General features: G+C 40.8%; 1 protein-coding gene across 2 annotated transcripts in view; it reads left to right on the top strand.

Moving 5' to 3' along the window:
- Positions 1–21704, top strand: part of RSPRY1 (ring finger and SPRY domain containing 1) — a 39311-nt gene that overhangs the window by 6605 nt on the left and 11002 nt on the right. Inside the window, exons 1-10 of one of the 2 annotated variants that reach the window (XM_070952734.1) lie at positions 1568–1655; positions 3711–4204; positions 8316–8368; positions 10895–11007; positions 11983–12109; positions 12778–12836; positions 15157–15223; positions 16851–16982; positions 18707–18822; positions 20380–20523. In XM_070952734.1, coding sequence (XP_070808835.1) covers positions 3858–4204; positions 8316–8368; positions 10895–11007; positions 11983–12109; positions 12778–12836; positions 15157–15223; positions 16851–16982; positions 18707–18822; positions 20380–20523 — 1158 coding nt within the window. In that variant the 5' untranslated portion in view covers positions 1568–1655; positions 3711–3857. Of the gene's footprint in view, positions 1–1567; positions 1656–3710; positions 4205–8315; positions 8369–10894; positions 11008–11982; positions 12110–12777; positions 12837–15156; positions 15224–16850; positions 16983–18706; positions 18823–20379; positions 20524–21704 lie in introns of those variants that run through there. The other variant, XM_070952733.1, reaches the window with a different exon arrangement.

Raw genomic sequence — 21704 nt, 5'->3', positions numbered from 1 at the left:
GTAATTCATCATATTGGAAGTTTTTCACATATATGAATGTAAACAAGAGACAAAAATATTTTTATTTTCTGGGATCACCACAATGTTGCTAATAGCTTTTGTGGGTTAGCTATCTGAAAGCTGAGTTTTCATATATTGGCAATCAGTAAAGAAATTGAAATAAGCTTGGTGGTTGAAATATTCAAGTTTGGTGTCTTGGCAGTAATTTAGAGTGCAAGGTTTTTTTTTCTACACTGATGGTTACGGTGTAAAAATCGTAGAATCTCTGAAATAGTGATTATTTCATTACATGTTATAGAAACAAGTAGACTGGTACCATTTCGCTCCATGGCATAGGGCCTAGCTATCTCCGAGACCGCCTGCTGCTACCGATGACCTCCCATCGACCCGTGCGCTCCCACAGAGAGGGCCTCCTCAGGGTGCCATCAGCCAAACAATGTAGGCTGGTGGCCCCCAGGGGGAGGGCTTTCTCTGTGGGGGCTCCCAACCTCTGGAATCAGTTGCCCCCGGAGATAAGAAGAATCCAGGACCTCAATGCCTTCCGTCGTTCCCTGAAAACCTATCTTTTTCAGCAAGCCGGGTTGGCTTAAGAAGAAATTTTTAAAATTTTTAAATTCTTTTAATTAGTCTGTGATTTTTAATTTTTTGGGCCAAATTTTATATATATTTTTAAATGTTTTAATATTTGTATTCTATGTTTTTTATCTTGGCTGTACACCGCCCTGAGTCCTCAGGGAGAAGGGCGGTATATAAATTCGAAATTAAATTAAATTAAATTAAATTAAATTAAATTAAATTAAATTTCTATCATTTTTCAGTCATTTGGATCTCTTACGAACGCATCAGCTTTGAAAATATATTTGTGAGTTAAAACAATGTTTACAATATGTATTGTGTGAGTACATTGTCCAACAAATTAAATAAACAAACAAACAAATTTATTGCATACAGGATGGCAGTTGCATGCTTATGTTCATTAAGCTAGCTCACAGGAAGTATGGTGTGCAGTTTTTATTCTGATAAAGAAAAGTACTAGATATCAAAAGATCCTGAAACATATTCACAAGTTTTGTTTCTGGGTCGCTCAAAAAATAGAATTCCTGCTCTAAGAATTTATATCTGATGAAATTGGTTGGCGAATGTTGCTAAAAATATATGGCAAATAAGATACAATAGCTGAAAGCAACTTGGTAGTTTAAAGTCCTTGTGGTTCTTTGCAAGTCTCATTTCATAAATATTTAGTGCTGCTGACCATTGTTGTTGAACGTGAAGAAGTCCTTGGTGCTGTCTGAGCCAGGTGGTTTGCTTACAGACTTTTTTTTTACCTTTTTTTAGGTAATATCTTCAGTAGAGTAAAGGAAAGTATTTGCAGCTCGGGGTTGAAACTAGCAACTGATGATGTTGCCTAGTTTGATAATGAAATGTCTGCAAGAAAACAACCAAGCTCAGAGAATATCTTCAGTGCTAGAAAATGTTACCTATTCTGGTCCTGAAACCTCTGCAAACAAACCACCAAGCTCTGAAAGCACCAAGGAATCTACAGTTCAACTCTGAGTTTCCATTGATACCGTTGTTCCATGCATGGTGATTAACTCTAGGAAGTCTTCTGAAGTCCCTGGTTGGCTGATTTTGGTTCTCTAACAAGCAGCATACTGGTATTATTGCACATACTTCATTGGCACGCTCATTCTTTTAAAAAGGGCCTGTCTTCTGTAAGTGTATTTCCAGGATAGGAAGTTTCCCTAAGATGCATCCTGCTAAAGTCTGTTCCAACCTTTGAATGGTAAAAGAAAAAGAAAAAAAGAACAGAGCTGGGAAAGAAAATACTGTGGTTCATCAGCTTTTGGCAGTAGTTTGGGTGCTAATACTGGTTTGGCTTAACCTTTATATTCAGTATGTAGCTGCTAATGTCCATTTAATACATAGCACTGTCATAAAAGAGATGAAAGCAGCTATTGAAGGGTTTGTAGGAGATTTGTAATAGATTTGTAATAGTGAAAAGAATATAGATATGAAAACTTGCAGCATAATAATGGTTATATTAATTTGGTAGTGGGACACTTTTTACTTCAGCTGCTGTGTTTATGCTGTATTGTCCTATGCATAGTCTTTAATTATTCTTAAATCAGCCAGAGGCATACAGTTGCACCAATTGGCCATATACATTGTATAGAGTGGCATTTTAATTACCACAAGATTTTGTGTTGTTTTTGCAGTTTCTATAGAGAAGAGACACGGTTACCTTTTGTCATTGCCTTGGAAGATTCCTAGAATTCTCTATTTAAAAGTATGACTTTGCTACTTGTGATTTATAAGTGAATTGTTTGACAAAGTTTTATTGTGCTGTCTGTTACGGTTGTATTGTCTTATTTGGTAGACAGTCCGTCTGACAGGTTGCCTTATATTGGGAAGACTTGGGGTGATTGACATATATATATATATATAGTAAGAAAATTAGTAAGAAAATTGATACTGTACCTTTACAGGGAGGATACATAAGATATGGGTATGGCCTACTGATGAAAGCAAACGAGCTAGAAATGGATCTATTTAGGTCTCCCACCTAGCAGTTAGAGCTTGCTAGCTGTTAGAAAGGAAAAAAGCCCAGAACCGAGTAGATGTGATTCTACTGAGCTGGAGCTACAAAAAACCTTGGTTACGTAGGGAAAAACTGGCTAGAAGAAAAACACACACACACACACACACACATATATATATATATATATATATATATATATATATATATATATATATATATATATATATATATATATTATTTATATGCCGCCCTTCTCCGGAGACTCAGGGTGGCTTACAGTGTGCTCAGCAATAGCCTTCATCCTTTTGTATATTTATACAAAGTCAGCTTATTGCCCCCACAAATGGATCCTCAATTTACCTACCTTAGAAAGGATGGAAGACTGAGTCAACCTTGAGCCTTGGCGAGATTTGAACCTGCAGTAATTGCAGGCAGCTGGTCTTAATAACCACCTTAATAACAGGGTGCTTTAGACCACTGTACTACCAAGGCTCTTGGTATTCCTCTCTAGAAGTCTGAAAAAACATGTCTGACAGTTAACTGAAGGATTTTCTAAAATCATTGGTTTCCAAACTACTTTTTCTGGATATAGATAAATAGAAGGCTGCGTATGCTTCTTTTGCATCATTTTCAAGAAATATGCACAGCCTCCCACAAAACAGTCATGGGTAGAGAAACTCCAAGCTATGTTGCCTCAGTTGCTCGTCCTGTCATCTGTTGAACTGGCTGGTGCTCCCTTTGTCTTTTCTTGGAACCAATCAATCTATTCTTGATGGGCAGCAAGGAGACAAAGACTGGAAATGTACTTCTTGCAAAGAATATAAAGCTTTCTAATATGTGGAGATGCTACAGAGAAAAAAAGTAAATTGTGGCACGCTATAGCTTATTGTCCTTGAAGTAGTCCTGAATAACGAAGTGTCTGAACCTAGAACAGATAATAAGAAATAGCATGTTGGTGACTTTAGCAAATTTTGGGATAAACAGGCAAAGTTTGCAGGTGGGACAAATTCCAGATTTTCTATTTTCTGCTAAAGGTAACTGGTGAGTTTAAGCCACAATGACATGCTGTTGTTAAAAATCTATGATTTGAATACAGGGGTGTGGGAGGGCTTGTTTGCCTCGTTATAATTAAAATCCAGATTGATTTGGGTGTCTTCTTCTTTTTTTGCAGGCCTCTCTTGGATAACCAATGAGTATCACCAGTGATGATGTCAAAAAGTAAACCAACCATTTCCTGCCCGTTCCAGTTTTTACAAACTTGTATGATGCAAAGGCTACAATTCAACATCCCAAAAACATTGATTTTAAAACTGTCTAGATGATTGTTGTTGCTTTGGTTGTGCTCTATGCAAGCAGAAACCTTTTCCAAGGTTTACGGCTGACCTTTGAACGGCATATTCTCTGTTTGCTACAAACCTTGGGAGTTAGCAGCATGGGCAATTCCTGCGTTTGTCGAGAAGACAGCAGTGCAGAAGATAATGCAGAATCCAGGAATCACCAGGCAGAGAACAGCAGAATGCCTGTACCTGAAACAAGGAGCCATCAGAGGGACCCAGTACGGCCCCCCCGGCGGGGGCGGGGGCCACATGAACCCAGAAGGAAAAAACATAATGTTGATGTTTTAGTACTTGACACGCTGGCAGTAATTCGGACATTAGTAGACAAGTAAGTATCTGGAGAGCAATGAGGCAGTGAATGAACCTGGCTGCAACAGATCCTGCAATTGCTTTCTGAAGCCATCAGAGTGCTGAAGCTCTAGGCTTAATGGGGAGAAAAATGGGTGTGTTTGTGGCTTCCTTAAGACACATTTTCAGGATGCTGAATCATTAGATGATATCATTGGAAAGTACTTATTAAGAAGGTAGTTTTGGAGAGAGACTCTTATCTGAACCCTGTCTTTGGTGTCTGAGGATATCGAATTTGGACATTTCTGCTAACTTTTCAGGAAAGACTGAATGAATTAGATATTATCAGCCCCTTTTGGTCATGCTGGTTGGAGAATTTGGAAACTGTAGTTCAATGGGATAAGGAAGATATTTATGTTTCTTTTGGTTTAGCCTTTTAGTTTTAACACTGCCTGGATTATAACTTTTGTTTTAGGTTTTTAACCCAACACACCCTAATTCTACTTTATAGCCTTTCATGAGCCAAGGGTGACATAATCAAACTAAGAAGAATAAGTACAATATAAAAGTGGTTCATAGGCATTAATCAGACGTATAAGTTGTAGTGAAAGAGGCTAAAGCTGGTTCCACACATTTTTGACAGGAAAGAATGTGTGTTGCTAATACTTGTAAATGCTCCTGGGATCATTGCTGATGAAGGATTTCCATAAACCACTTTTTCAGGATGTTGATAGTGAATCACTAGATGAAAACATTGGAAAAAGCCTGCTTAGAAGACAGTTTTGGGAGAAACCTTTATCTGACTCCTGTCTCCTGACTCCTGAGATCATTGCATTTTATTGCCAAAAAAGGTATAGGGTGTATACATATCCAGTCACCAAAAGACAAGCTTAACAAAGAAAACTTTTTTTTTAAACCACAGAGGTGCAGTCTCTCTACTGCATCACTATTGCACTGGTTTCTAGATGATGTAATAGATATGTTACAAAAAAGAGAAGTGATGGAGAAGGAAGAGTGCAAAGCAGTTCAGGGTTTTAAAAGAAGACTAGATAATGGAGGATTGGTTTCTGAGTGTCTCTTATCATAACATGCTTATCACTAAGATTAGAATCATACACAACAAATACTAGACATTTAGAAAAAGGAGCAAGATACAGCTGTTGTTTCCCTGAATTATTGTTGGCATTTAATTGATAGCTGTAGAAAAAATACTAAATGAGTACAGATGGTCCTCAACTTACAACCACAATTGATCCCAATATGTTTCTAAGTGAGAAATTTGTTAAGTGGGTTTTGCCCCGTTTTACGACTTTTCTTGCCTCATTTGTTATGTGAATCGCTGCAGTTGTTAAGTTAGTAACACAGTTATTAAGTGAATCTGGTTTCCCCATTGACTTTGCTTGTCAGAAGGTTGCAAAAGGGGATCACACTGCAACCGTCATAAATATGAGTCAGTTGCCAAGTATCAGAATTTTGATCATGTGACCATGGAGATACTGTAATGGTCATAAGTGTGGGAAATGATCATAAGTCACTTTTTGCAGTGCCGTTGTAACTTTAAACGGTCACTAAGCAACTGTTGTAAGTCGAGGACTACCTGTAGTTGTTAAGCTGTTGGATCAGATCCAGCTTCAGTTCCACCCCAGCAGTTGAAACTCAGTGGTTTACTAGTCAGTGCCCATCCAACTCATAGTTTACTTGTTATGATGAAGGTAGAAGGAATGCTATGCAGGTTACTTGGGATGCTGGAAGAATGAAAGAGGCGATTTTAAACAAAGAATTGAACATGTGCCACTTATTACAGGTAACCTTCAGGTTACAACCACTGTTCAGGTACTGCTTGAAGTTACAACAGTGTTGAACTAAGGGAATTACGACCAGTCCTCAAAGTTTCAGCCTGTGATCAGGATTGGGACGCTTGGCAACTAGCTTGTTGCAATTCAGAGAGTGGTAGCATCCCCTAATCACGTAACTGCCATTCACCACCTTCCCTGCTGACTTCCCACAAACCGAGTCAATGGGGAAGCTCGAAAAAGGTTGCAAGTTGCAACTCCCCCCCCCTTTTTTTGCGGCTTTTTCTCCCAAGCATGGCTTGCTGGGAAATTCTGGGAGTTGAAGTCTACAAGTCTTAAAAGTTGCCAAAGTTGGACATTCCTGTTCTAGGATACCTTTGCTGCTGTCAAAAGCTCTCATAATTCTTTAGATAATCATTCTTTATCAGCTATTCTTGTACCTCTTGTGTCTTTTCTGGCAAGGAACAAAGCACCCTGGGCATGTTTGATATTGTAAGCAAAGACGACCATGCTGGCTGTTACTAGTATAAGGATGTAAAACAGCCAGGCAGCCCTGCCTATTCTCCTTTGAGTTCTATAATTAAAGACAGACAGAATATCAATGTCATACCAGACATTTGTTTGCATTGAATTTCGCTGGTGCTCTTTATGAAGCCCCTTCATTGGCTAATTAGTTCTGTTCCTATTTCCATTGGTCTTTTGTTGAGGAAAAAAAAAGAATCCTGTTTCACAAAATTGTACTAAACCATCTTTTTTTCCCCCACATCCTTGAATAAACAGCTGTAATGGTTATTCTGGTCTCTGCAGCAGTAGCTTGAATGGCAATTTATTTCACTTGGCTCCAGTTATCCTTCCATAGAATCAAGTGTTCATCCAGAAGGTTACCCCTCTTTTATCCCCCAAATAATCCTATCATGTTAGCTGTGCTAAAGACTCGCAGTTGAGCTGTGCTGTCTGTCTGAAGTCCTGCACTTATGTTATTTTATAAGCTAGCAGTAGTAAAAGTCCTCCATTGTAGGAGAGACTAGCAGAATTATTGTAAGGATAAAAGGCAAAATATACCTGCTGGTTTTAGCTCCTTGAAGAAAGGATGATGTAAGAATTAGTTGGATAGTTGAACTGAGTAGAGCAGTGGTCACCAACTGGCGGTCCACGAGAAAATTTTGGTGGTCCGCAGAAAAATTATTTGCATTTTTTATATTGCATTAAATCAGGGGTCCTCAAACTATGGCCCCTGGACCGGATATGTGCAGTGAACGTTTGTGTTGCTGCAGAGAGTCTCTCCCTTCGGGGTCTTTTTGTGTGGGTTGGAGGGGGGCAGAATTTCCGACTTGGGGTCTGCTTCAGCCTCCTGGTGCAGGGCTTTGGGCGAAGGCTGGAGGGAAGTGCTGCTGGTGGCGAAGAGCTGGAGGTCCTTGTTCCAGTGGGACTGCATCATGGCCTGGAACTGGCTGACCATCTCAGCCTGCTGAGTGTCCAGGCGCCAGTACCTTGCACTCCCGCAGATCTTCCCTCTGCTTGGAAAGCCTATGCTCCTAGTCCTCAGTGAGGTGCTTCTGCTGAGCCTCCTTCTCGGTCAGATCCAATTTGAACTGAGCCAGCTGTTTTGCCAACTCTTTCTCATGGTGGCTACTTAGCTCCAACAACTGCTTCCTGTTGGGGTCCTAAGGAGCCCAGGCAGACAGGCGAGGAGTGGCTGGGCAGGGAGGGGCGAGTAGAGGCCAGTGAGGCGCCCCTTGATGCAAGTGACATCAAGTTGGCCACGTCCACCCAGTCACATGACCACCTAGCCAGTCATTAGGCAGATCATAGTGGTCCGCGGGATTTAAAATTATGAATTTAGTGGTTCCTGAGGTCCGAAAGGTTGGTGACCCTTGGAGTAGAGTGTAACCATTCTACAGATTAGATAGAGAACTTTGTCATGAGTTGGGGTTATAGGTGGTCCTCGACTTACAGCCATTCATTGAGTGACCGTTCAAAGTTACACCAGCACTGAAAAGGTGACATAACCATTTTTCACATTTATGACCACTGCAGCATCCGTCTGGTCATGTGATCAAAATTTGGATGCTTGGCAACTCACATGTATTTAGGATGGTCATGTGATCACCTTTGGCAACTTTCTGACAAGCCATGTCAGTGGGGTTTCTAACTTAACAACTGCAGTGATTCACTTAACAATTGTGCTGAGAATGGTCATAAAATGGGGCAAAATTCATTTAACAACTGTCTTGCTTAGTTGAATTGTGGTTGTAAGTTGCAGACTACCTGCACTATTTTTCATTCAATGTGGGCAGGTAGAAATGTACCAACTCGGTAATAATTAACAAGGTTTTTACTTTTTTTCCCCCCTTTTAGTGATCAGGAACCTCCTTATTCGATGATGACCTTGCACGAAATGGCAGAAACAGGTATTTCCTTTCTGTTGGGTGGCACTTCAATTGTTCTTTGCTGAAATAAACTTTTCACTCTGGAAAGAAGTACAGAGTTGCAATGTGTGTTTATTATGTGAGGTTGAGCAATTATTTAAATGATACCTCTGCCTGACAGCAAGCTTGGTAAAATAAAATAACTATTTCTTTGATAATTATAAATGTACCTGTTTAATCTGGCTAAATTTATGAATTATGCCATTGGAAAAAATCAGCCTGCCAGCTGACTTATTTTATTTCTACTGCGATCAAGTAATTCATCTTAGAATCACCAGAGGAGCAGCTACGTACTTTTCATCTAAATGGAAAAGAAAGTTGTAATTAAAAACCAAGAAGGTTTGCAGGAGCAGGGAAGACCTTCAATGTGTACGGATACCTCTAGATTTCCCCCAAGCTGCTGTGCATATTAAGTATTTGATTGCTTGGCACAGTTACAAAAAGTCTAAATTATTCTATTCTGGGGCTCCAAGATGAGTTGGAGAGACTGGAAGCTGCTCATAAAATTCTGCAGTTTGGTAGCATATCTTATGGGAAACCTACATACCTACACAGACCCACACCTGGATACAGTCTTTGACTTAGCAACCACAGTGAAGCCTCTCATTGTGATCATAAATCAGGACAGATAAAGCGGGCCATCATGTGACCAGCCCAGTTTTATGATCTTTTTTGCAGCAGTTGTTAAGTGGATGCTATAGTCATTAAATCTGAGGCCTTCAAACTTGGCAGCTTTAAGACTTGTGGACTTCAAGTCCCAGAATTCTCCAGCCAGCTATGCATTAAATGAACCCATTGCTTGTTATGGGGTGTTTTTGGAAAAACTAGAAATGGTCATGTGACCACAGGACGCTGCAGATGGCTGTAAATGCAGGACACTTGTGTGAGTGGGAGGAAAACTTCAGAACCAGGTCATAAATACCTTTTGGGGGATCTAATGGAACCTCAGTCACTAAGTGACTGGTGTAAATTGAGGCCTACCTACTACCTATCTGTGCTTTCTTTACTCCATGCCGTTGTGATCTCCTGTATTGCATGTAACCATTCTAAATTTAAGCTGTTCTTATTGTGCTGAAAACAGAAAAGCAGTTTAAGTCTCGATCCTGCTGTGTACTTTGCAAAAGCTCCATCATTATTTTTTTCTTCTTCCCCTTTTCCTTCAAGAAGGAACTAGGAGGTAGGCCAGATTAAAACACTGTTCCTGAATAAAGTGATTACAGCCATTCTTGAGAATTTCAAAGTTCCCTTTTATGACTAGCAATTCATTATGACTCAATTTTCTGTACATATTGTGGAAAATATGATTGAGTGTCTCTGATTTGCTGGAGAAAGAGAGTCTATTTGGATATGACTATTGGGTACAACATCTCCCTCCCCCCCCCCCCCCGCATTTCTTTCTCCAATTTAGGGTGAAGCAATGTCTTTTTTATCTTTAACTCCCATTAAAACACCATACAGAGTTTGGGGATTTCAAAATGACATTGGGGAGTCAATGTGTTTGAGTTTTGTCCTTTGCCAAAGCCCCACATTTTGTGGGCTTTGGGAAGGGACAAAATCCCCTCAACTTTCTTTGGATAATTCATTCTCTCGGCCCAATTTACCTTATGGGATTATTGTTTTGGGTAAAAACCAAGAGGAGAGGCTCCTGAACAGGAGGATATACAGGTAGTCCTCAACTTACAACAGTTCATTAAGCGATTGTTCAAAGTTACAGCGACTTATGGCCACTTATCCCTATGGTCACGTGATCAAAATCCAGATGCTTGGTAACTGGTTCATACTTACAAACATTGCTTTGTCCCAAGGTCATGTGATCCCCCTTTTGTGTCCTTCTGGCAAGCAAAGTCAATAGGGAAGCCAGATTCACTTACCGTAACAATCATGTGCCTAACTTATCAACTGCAGTGATTAATTTAACCCTGCTAGAAAAGTCATAAAATTGGGGGCAAAGCTCACTTAACAAATGTCTCAACAGAAATTTTGGGCTCAATTGTGGTCGTAAGTCAAGAACTACCTGTAAATCTAACAAATGAGATGGCTTCAGCAGAAAATAGAGATAAACCTCCCCATCCCGCACACACGAAAGAGAGCAAAATCTGACACTGCAGGAATTGTGGAAACTCACTAATAGTCTTGCATGTGATAAAATAAGATTGACTTCAGTGGGGAATATTGTGTGTTTCACCTGTGGAAAGTGTCAAGTTCCGTCTGTAGCACCATCTGCCCAAAGCATCCTGGTTTCCACAATCTTGTGTAGTTGAATTTTGTATAAGTGAAAATTTGCCCTGACATTCCGTTTGGTTATTACGAGTGTCTGTCTTGACTCCCAAGAGGCCTAATTTTGTCCTGCTATTCCACTCTGGATCAACAGCCAATCGTTTTATTTTTAACATATGTCTGAGATGATTTGTCCCATTGAATGCTGATGAAATCCTGTTTTTGATTAGTGATATATCTCTCTATTCCTTTAAGTTAAGATATTTGTTTTTATTCTTTGGTGGTTGACAGATGAAGGATGGCTGGAAGTTGTCCAGTCCTTAATAAGAGTTATTCCATTAGAAGACCCTTTGGGACCAGCTGTTATAACTTTACTCTTGGATGAGTGCCCATTACCAACCAAAGTAAGTTAAATATACAGATTGGTCAAATAAAATACCTGATTAAATCTAAAATTAAAGCAACCGCTTTAAAGGTCTGCTTTAATCTCCTTGATTTTAATCTCCTTTAGAAGTGTGCTTTTTTAACTTTACTGCTCTGAAAAAATAGAATACCATTTAAAAAACTAACTAAATCTTAGATAATTAGAATTCAGTATGTGATTCCTAATGCTGTATTTGAAGATGTAATTTCACAAACTGTGTCTATATATATATATATATATATATATATATATATATATATATATATAAATGTATATATACATTTGCTAACTGCTTATAGTGCAATTATGTATATCAGTTTTCTCCAAATTGCTGATCTTTTGCTTCAGACCACAATCCACAGTGACACCTAGTATAGGGATAAGGTTAACAGACATCGTCCACAATGGCTTGCGTGTTTTCTTAGGTGTGCCTTTTAGATGTACAACTTAAGTATATTGGTTTTACAATGCAAATTAATTATGTTTGCTTGAAGCACAATGGGAGAAAAATATGGCTTTTAATAGTGTTTCTCAGCTTCCTTCAATCTTGTGACTTCTAGTTAAATATTGTGAGCCATCACTGTTTGGTGTCTTATCGTCCGTATTGGAAAGTCATCTTAAGTAAAAGTCTCTCCAAAAGAAAAAACTTAATTTTGTTATTTCATAGAAACATAGAAAGCAGAAAAAGATTCAATGGTCCATTGAATCTGCCCTTTGAGGATTTTTGTTGTTTTCTTTTTAATTCACTCCTTTATTTTTTTTAATTATTTTTATTTTATTTTATAAATTTTGTTGGTGCAATTTCAGTGCTTGTTAGGATCAAGGGTTATTTCAAATTCAGTTTGTGCCTGTATAAGTATAGATAGGTTACCTTATACGGTACTAAGATATGAATGGAATGGAACGTTTCTTTTGGTGATCTGACTTTCAACAGCCTGCTCCTTTTCCTGTGTAGGATGCATTGCAGAAATTGACAGAAATATTAAATTTAAATGGCACAGTGGCTCTCCAGGATGCCTGTCATCCTGCCAAACATCGGAATACCACTGCAGTTCTGGGCTGTTTGGCAGAAAAGCTTGCAGGTAAAGATTCTGGGATTTCTTTATGTCTCTTTGGGGAGGTTACAGTTCAATTCTTTAGGACTTCTCCACACACCACTGTTGTTTTTAGGTTTTACAGCATCACCCTCTCCTAATCTATAATAAATATATTGTCTATAATTAGACATCTGCTCATAGAGCATCCTTCAGATGGCATAACAGTGTTTTAATCTCTTTAAATTAATTTGTAATCCCTGGTGCCATTTGCCAGAATGCAGTACAGTGGTTTATGAGTGGTAGGAGTGAGATGTTTACATATAGATTCCTGTTCTGACTCCCATATGGCAATATCTACAGAGGGGAAGTCTGTTTTCTCGGAAGGAAGGTGGGAAACAAAATGTCACTACTGAATTTAACCAACCTTTTTAAAAGGACAAACAAGACTGGAGGTGTCAGATTATGTAAATCACTTTATGTGTTGCTTGTATTCTTCTGTGGTAATGAGAGAGAGGGAGAGGGGGGGGAGAGAGAAAAAAAACTTAGTCAAAAATATTTTTGCAGCTATATCTTCTTTGCTGCATGCTTCTTCCGTCCGTAAAGCAAGAGAACTGGAAAGGCAGTGCAGGGTCCTAAACTTTTCTGAAAAGACTTCTTAAACAATGTAAAACAGCACCTTCGATGCACGTGTTTCATTTTTAGTGTTTTTACAGGCCCTGCAAGTGTAGGTTTACTCAGCCAAGGAATCTTGGAGTACTTACTGCAGAGCTTGGTGAGTACCAAAATAAATCAGTATGCTAAGTATTGTATGTGTAAACATTTGAAGGGATTTCTATGGCCTGATCTCATTTAGTCTTGTGTCACTAAAAAAAGGAAGCCGCAGCATAGTGTGTCCAGCCATTGCAATTATTTTTCAGTGGCACAGTGAAGGTTGACAGGTTTTGGTAAAGAAGAAGAGAAGAGCCACAGTTCAGAAGTTAGCATGTTTGCTTAAGACACCGACATCTCTCTGGGCCATGGTTACTGTCAAACTTTTCAAAAGCTGCTACTAATGCAGTTAATATTTTTGCTAGCTAGATTGACTAGCAGTCCAGCTGTATAGGACATTTTGAATGTTATCATTTAATGAAACTATCACATAACTACTAACATATTTTCTTGGGCAAAACACATGCTCACTTCATCCACAACCCTATTTTTGCTTTCGGTGAATTTTTATATGTAATTATAAATAAAAGTTGCGAATCACTCCAATTTCAGCCGTAGAGAAATACAGAAACACCAGCAACATTTAAATTGAACAACCTTTTCACTTTTTAAGGCAGTCAGGCAACATGTACTTGACAACTTAAGGGAAAGTAGCTGTAAATTACTTACGTGCTACTAAAAATACTTGTGCATCTACTGTATTCTTTTCTTTAATCAGATCAATTACCCAGAGCTGTGTATAGCATGGTAATATAAGGATTCTGGTTTAAGGAGCAGCTGCCTTTTTACTTTTAACAGTAATGTATTAGAATTGAAGTCACTGTTATTTTACATAAAATCCATGCCTACTTTTCTTCATTTTAGCAGTATAATTTACATGGAGCGTGGGGATCTCATCATTAGTCACATTAAAGCTTCAGAAGGGATTCTTAAAATGATAAAGGCCTCTCCTTCAGCTTGGTCTGTAGGCTGCAGAAATGTGGCTTGTGATATCAGGGTAGGTGGGCCTGGAATCAAAACCTTAAGGCCCCCATTTAATCTTTAAACCTTCCCCCAAAGAAATACATGAATCGGAATTGGGGTGAAGGAGGTTTGAGGTGGTTCTGACATTGTGGAAGAGGTGAAGGCTGCAAATGGGATGGTGTAACTTGGGGGTCCCCAATTCCGAAACTGCGGCCCATTTGGAACCGGGCCCTGTGAGCAATGAACGAGCGTGTGTGCACGCGCGCAGCTCCGCTTGCACTAATGTCGGGCACTCGCACAGAAGTATCGGCCCTCTCCCATTCAGAATCGGGTTGTGAGCAGTAGGCGAGTGTGTGCGCGTGCACGGACCTCCACTTGCATGAATGGTGGGCACTTGCACAGAACCTTCCCCCTTCAGAACCAGGCTACGCAAGCAGTGGGCAAGTGTGTGCGCGTGCACAGCTTTACTTGCGTGAGTGTTGGGTGCTTGCATTTGCGCACAAAGCTCCATTTGTGGGAGTACAAATGGAGCTATGCATGCTCACGCACACTCCTACCAATAACAACCATCCCTTCTCCCCCACCCCCCTGCCAGGCCACCAAGCCAGAAAGGTTGAGGACCTTTGGTGTAACTTGTTGTTAGTTGTGAAGTCGTGTCTGACCCATCGCAACCCCATGGACAACGTTCCTCCAGGCTTTCCTGTCCTCTACCATCCTCCGGAGTCCATTTAAGCTTACCCGGACTGCTTCAGTGACTCCATCCAGCCACCTCCTTCTCTGCCGTCCCCTTCTTCTTCTTTGGCCCTCCATCTTTCCCAGCATTCGGCTCTTCTCCAGGGAGTCCTTCCTCCTCATTAGGTGGCCAAAGTATTTGAGTTTCATCTTCAGGATCTGGCCTTCGAAAGAGCAATCAGGGTTGATCTTCTCTAGGACCGACCAGTTGGATCGCCTTGCAATCCAGGGGACTCGCAGGAGTCTCCTCCAGCACCAGAGTTCAAAGGCACTCAGCCTTCCTTATGGTCCAACTTTCACAACCATACATTGCAACTGGGAAAACCATAGCCTTAACTATATGTGGTGTAACTTACCTCTGCAGAAACTATGGTTTGGAAGATGAGGAACCTTTTTTGAGTGGGGAAGAGGAAGGGGTGATCCTGTAGCTAGAACTTCTGGCTTTTTCACTTGCTAAACTAGACAACTAGAATAGTTGTCTTATTTCCTTTTGTGTAGGAAAGCAGTTTGTATTGATGCCTGGCTCTCCGAAGTAAGCCTTGTCTTCAGGCTATTTTTATTGTGTTAAAGAGTATTTTTTTTTACCCACACAAACCCACCCCCCTTTTGTTGGAAAAACTAACCAACGCTTGATTTTGAAGACAAATTTGAGGAATATTGAATGCAATAATTTCCCTTCTTTATCTTAGGAGTTCCAGTCCCATCCGACTGTCATGCTTTTTGCACTAATAGCCCTGGAGAAGTTTGCACAAACAAGTAAGTGTGCACATTTGAAATGCAGAGTTAAAGACAAAACAGGACCCAGGATGGGTTATGATCTGGGATATTTACAGTATTTTGAGCATTTATATGGCTGCCCAAATCAAACAGCATGACTTTGGCTAGCATACAAATAAAACAATACAAAAAAAAAACCATGTACCATTAAAAACCAATTAAAACAATAACATGCAACCAGAACTAAAATACGCTCCATTATAGCTTATCCAGAGAGCAAGTTCAGTGCAGTACTTAAAGCACTGGGTTACAAAATGGGAAGCTGTGAGTTCTAGACTCGCATTACACATGAAGCCCAGCTGGGTGACCTTGAGCCAGCCAGTCTCTTTTGCCCTAGGAAGGAGGCAATGGCAAACCACTTCGGAGGTCTGCTCCGCTCACCCTGATCCAAAGGCTTGAAAGTATTCAGGGGTTGGATTTATTCTTTTCTTCCAAATTCCTACCTGGCGGTGGTCAAGAGTGGTGGTAGCATTAGTGTTTTTAGCAAATAACCAGCAGGTAGCAATTAGTGTAGGAGCCAAGATCTCCTTCCTGCTGTTCCTTTCACACCACTGGAGATGGAAGTGGAGAAAGCAGGAAGGCTTGTCAAGCATAAGTTTTGAATCCTCAGCCGCTCCCTAGGTGCGGCCTTCAGGGGCGGAGAAGCATGACAAATTCCGTCACCCATTAGGACCTTGATGATGCTTGTTGAGGACTTCTTCCCCAAATTTCAAAGCTGCAAGAGACTAGATTCATTGTCAAGAAATGGGGACAGAACTGATGTGCCTCTGGTTTGACCTGCATTGTCTGTGTTCAAATACACATTCACATGTGTTTAAACATGAGCCGCGGTGGCGCTGTGGTTAGAACGCAGCACTGCAGGCTACTTCTGCTGATCACCAGCTGCCAGCAGTTTTGGCAGTTTGAATCTCACCAGGCTCAAGGTTGACTCAGCCTTCCATCCTTCCGAGGTGGGTAAAATGAGGACCCAGATTGTTGGGGGCAAGAGGCTGATTCTGTAAACCACTTAGAGGGGGCTGTAAAGCACTGTGAAGTGGTATGTTAAGTCTAAGAGCTATTGCTATTGCCCTCCCATCCATCCATCCATCCATCCATAGTTGGCAGTAGTTAGAATGCAGTATTGCAGGCTGACTGTCGACTGTCAGCAGTTCGATCCTGACCGGCTCAAGGTTGATTCAGCCTTCTATCCTTCCGAAGTGGGTAAAATGAGGACCCAGATTGTTGGGGGCAAGAGGCTGATTCTATAAACCGCTTAGAGAGGGTTAGTAAAGCACTGTGAAGCGGTATATAAGTCTAAGTGTTATTGCTATTTGTGTATCCTTAAAAAAAAAACGGATAGTAAAATCAAGATGCCACTGAGCTGAATTCAGCTCCTGACAATGACTGCAGCTGGAGTTGCTTTCTTGGCCTCTGGCCCTGACTGTCTGCCAGCAGCTACTGGCTGCTGAAGCTTTAATGGATTATGGTAGAATTTATATAGTATGAGAATGGGGAATATGGGGGGGAAAGTGGGGGGAGCACAAAAGCCTTTTTTCCTTTCAGAAATGCTGGGTTTTTAATGATCATGATTTTCCCCCCCATAATTGTGAACCCGTTCCAACTCTAGGTGAGAATAAAATGACAGTTTCCGATACCTGCATCAGTGATCAGCTAGTTTTGTTAGAGAAATGGACAAACAATCCAGACTATTTAAAACGCCAAGTTGGATTCTGTGCTCAGTGGAGTTTAGACAATCTGTGTAAGTAACAATGTTTTTCTACTGTGAAGGTGATGTTTCTAAACAGCATGGTTATTAGAAATGTCTAGTGTTTGCAGCAAAAGTAACAACCCTTAACACTAATACGTTTATAAAATAAACTTGCATATTCATTTCATCAGATGTTTGGGGGTGCAATTCCTGAATGGTATACAAGTGGTATGGATGAACATACGTTGGTAAGATGGAGCAGGAGGAGGAGGAAAACTGAGAGAAGCAGCTGTTTCACTGACATATCACTGTTGTGAATTTTAATTCTTCTAAATCCATATTGTTTTTAGCATCTGCGCTTAAAATGTAATATTCTCTTGGTTAGAGATCTGACACACTAGTAATGGTGATTATTAGGGCACAATATAGTATAAATTGGGAAATCAGACAAATAGAAATAATACATTGTTTTGTTGCAAGGGGTTTCCAAACTTGGCAACTTTAAAACTTGTAGACTTCAATGCGCTGGCTGAGAAGTTCTGGGAGTTGAAGTCGATAAGTTGTAAAATTGTCAGGTTTGGAGAATCCTGTTGTAGAAGAGTACAACCTATCAGGATTCTCCATTACTGAAAGGGAGCAGGTAAATTAGCACATTTCTCCATGTCTGCAAAGGTCTTGTTTTAATACCTGTGCTAGCATTTAGCTATAGATCCAATTCTCCACTGTTGGTAATTCCAAGGAAAGTGGCACATACAATTTACACTATTAATCAAGTGTCTTAATGAAACATAGCCATGAACTTGTCCTGACTGAAGAGGTTTTAATTGGAGATTCTAAACTCGAATTAAACTGTTCATTTAGCCTGGAAGCTGGGTTCTCTAGACTTTTCTTTGTAGATAAAGTAATGTCAGCCAAAAAGACAAACTGGTTTGAGACCCAGATCCGGAGGGGAAAGAATACAAAATGACACCAGTGTTATTTGTCCTGTTTTGAATGCAGATGGTGTTAGATAATCTAATTCATTTCTAAAACAAATACCATATCAATTTTCAGAAGATGAAGTCTTTCATTAATGAAAAGCCATTGAAATTGAATTTCTTAATTGGTAAATTGCCAGCAGCTACATGTAGCTAGTATTAATAGAATGCGTATAGAAGCCCAGAATCACAGGTTTTGTTATATTCGGTCTAGTTTAATCAGAGAAAGAAGCTTTCTGGAGAAATACCAACTACAGTATCCCTAGCCAATATTTATTTAAGAGCCGTCACTCTTAAATTCAATATATAACTGCATTTTGGGGGATATTGTATATTAGTATCTGCTCTGTGCAGGTTCCTTTTTGCAAGCTCCTCTGCTGGTGGTGAGAATGGATCCTCTCATCTTGGTTAGAGACATGTAGAAATCATAGTCCCTGGTTTGCTCTTCTTTTGACATGCTAAAATTGTAAGGGAAGCTAATGACTCCAATTTGTTAGAAGAAAAACCAGCTAGGGATTCCCATTTGCACATAATGCTAAGCAAACCACAGATGGAGCAGTTATGCTTAATTGCTTTTGTTGGCAGGAAGCATTTAGCATGTGGGCTCATTCCCCTTAAGCCCAAATTCTAAAGAATTCAATCTTTGAATGCCTGTCATTTAAAGGGATAGTTGCTTATTTGGAAAGTGTTTGATTCATTCTTAAATGGCCGGAATTGGGCAGACGAATTCAGTTTTCTAGGTTACCATTACTACATTGCTGGGATAGCCCGTATAACCATTCCTCTTGTTTCCTGCAGTTTTGAAAGAAGGGAGACAGTTTACGTACGAGAAAGTCGACCTGACCAATATTAGAGCCATGCTGAACAGCAATGATGTCAGTGAATATCTGAAGATCTCGCCGCATGGGTTGGAGGTAGCCTTGTGTGTGTGTTTTTGTGCATTAATTATGAAATACTGTTTATGCCGGCTCAATTTCCCTGAATAGCAGGGGAGGTCTGGAGGGAGGGAGTTTCTATGAACTAAAAGACATATTGCTTTCAGAGTGCATATTTTAATTATTTTGCTTTTAACTCAAATCAGACAGCATTTTTAAAAAAACATTTCTGTGTAATTAATGGAGGAAAGTGCATACTATAAAGGCATGCTGGGTAAGATCTGTAGCTCTTTGGAGACACAAAATAAATACATCATTCTTGATTGTCTCACCACATGGATCTTAGCTTGAGAAAGAGAGATGGGCCCTCTTTACTGGTAAGTGCATGGAGATATAATATACAGGCAGGCAGGCCTTGGCTTACAACCATAATTGCGACCAGACTTTCCGTTGCTAAACAAGTGAGTCGTGCCCAGTTTTATGACCTTTTAGGCTATGGTTGTTAAGTGAATCACTCCACTTGTTAAGCATACGCAGTTTCCCCATTGACTTTGTATGTCGGAAGCCAGTTGGGAGGTAGCAAATGGCGATCACCCCAGGATGCTGTAACAGTCATCAATGCATGCTGGTTGCCAAGCACCCATATTTTGATTACATGACCCTAGGGATGTTATGAACGTCCTAAATGTGAGAACCCGTCATATGTCACTTTTCAGTGCTGTTGTAACAAGTCACTAAACAAATGGTTGTAAGTCAAGGGCTACCTGTGCAGCGATGAAAGGTTCCAGTTAAGTCTTGTCCCATCAAACCTGGCATCCTATTTTGGAAAAGGCCAAGTCAGGATTTCCCCCCATTGTTTAAAAATTGACTAAGGGCTTGCATTCAGGACCTGATATATAGATCACTGGGTTAAACCAAACTCCTATTCAGGGGTTGGTGTTTCCAGTCTCCGAGAGAGTCTAGTAAAATGCTTATGGTCTTGAATTTCTGATAAAATTCAAAATGGCAGTTTTTCAGAGCTATGTAGTCCCAAAAAGATCATAATTGGGCCCAGCAACATGGTCATTAAGCAGAGCAGTATGTGGCCACGACTTGCAGTTTTGCTACCTACTTCTCCATTGACTCCTCTTGTTGTTGCCCGGCTGTGAAGCATGCCAATGGCAGTCACGTAATCATGGGGTGCAGTGACAGTCATAACTTCCTGCTGGTTGCAAGCAACTAAATCTCAATCACCAGATCAAGGGGACCCCAAAGATCCTAAGTGTGAGGACCAGTCCTGGAGTTGAGGGGTCTTTCTTTGCTAGATGACTCAGTGGAATGGTTGACAACACGTCTCCATTCCTTGCATATCTTCATCCTTTCTGTATCAGATGTGCAGTGATCTGCCCTCTCCAGCTCCAAGCCTCAAGATGAATAATACTGCAGCACCTGGATTCCTAGCCAGTTGACTGTGCTGGTTGAGGCTTCTGAGACTTACAATTCTCCCAACAAATATATGAGATTAATAAATTGGGAGGCTGAGCACTTTAATGTGCCTTTTGGCGTCAAATTTGCACATGGAGTTTAATTTTTCACCCCCACATTTTTGTCTGCTAGGCCCGATGCGATGCTTCGTCTTTTGAAAGTGTCCGATGTACCTTCTGTGTAGATTCTGGAGCTTGGTACTATGAAGTCACAGTCATTACTTCCGGAGTGATGCAGATAGGATGGGCTACAAAAGACAGCAAGTTTCTCAATCACGTAAGTGCTGCTCTTGTCAGTGGGAATCTGTCTATCAAATTGAACTGGCACCGGACAAACCCCCCTATCCTCTCACCTCTTCATCCCACCTCTGAAAGTTTGACTTGAAAGCAACTTACATGAATAATATTCTTTGTGGCATGTTTGCTGAACTACCCATCCTAGCAATATTTTCCTGGATTTTGCTGTACTGAGGTATTTGTGGAAGCCAAGTAATCACTGGCTTTTGGTATTTTTCACACAGAGCAGAGAAGGTAGTCATCTCTTGCAGGGGGCATGGTGAATCATTCACCCTGCTGGTGTTGTGGCCCGCCAGCGGCCAGTGGATCTGGCAGCAGATTCGGAGAGTGAGGAGGTTGGGGAGGAACATGGGCCAATCCTGGAGTCTGGGGAAGGCTCTGACGAGTACTCTGCGTCGGAGGCAGAGGGGGGGCCAGGGCCGTCTGACTGTTATCAGCTGCCTTTGGAGTCAGACATCAGTGAGGCAGATGAACAGCTGGATCCTGTTCCCAGTGTGCGCATGCGCAGAGTTGCCAGACTAAGAGAACGGCTAAAGAATAAGGGTCGACTTGGGAGTAAGGCCACAGGTAGACGATGAATGGCCTGTCCCAGAGGGAATAAAAGAGGAGTGAAAGGGGAGGGGAGTTTGCAGGAGACAATTAGTTCATTACTGCATTCTTGCCAAATATTGCAGCGTCTGACAGATATCGGCCTGGCCAGTCTCCAAGCCTGATAAAGGTCGGTAATGGTGAACTATCTTGAAAGACTGAGGGAGAGGAAAGACTTTGCTGGAGAGGAATTCATTGTAAATTAAATAAAAGGGGTTTATCGGGACAAGGACTCGGCTTCGTGCTCTGGGGAAGCCTAGGTCAGAACAGCTGGTGTTGCTCTTCAGGCTGGCTGATGGCCATTCATAAAGCGGCAGGGGGTGGGGGGACTCTGGACAGGGACCTGGGAAATAGAAGTTCAGAGCCCTGTTCATCTTCCAGGCTCATTTGGCAACCTTCAGCTTTTCAGTTTCTTCCAACTTAATCTTCACTTTGAAGCAGATCTGATCAAGACATGATTCTCTTGCCCTGGTTGTATTCCAATAATTGTTTACTGGTCACTAATGGGCAGTGGGGTGGATGGACTTATTGCCCATCAGTTCCTTCTGGGGTTGCTTTGTGAAAACAGGTTCA

The sequence above is a fragment of the Pituophis catenifer genome, unplaced genomic scaffold, assembly GCF_029215685.1.
Source record: "Pituophis catenifer annectens isolate HBS135680 unplaced genomic scaffold, rPitCat1.0.hap2 SCAF_13, whole genome shotgun sequence".
NCBI lineage: Eukaryota > Metazoa > Chordata > Lepidosauria > Squamata > Colubridae > Pituophis > Pituophis catenifer.
The sequence above is the reverse complement of the archived record's forward strand: the minus strand, read 5'-3'. Positions and strand labels throughout refer to the sequence as shown.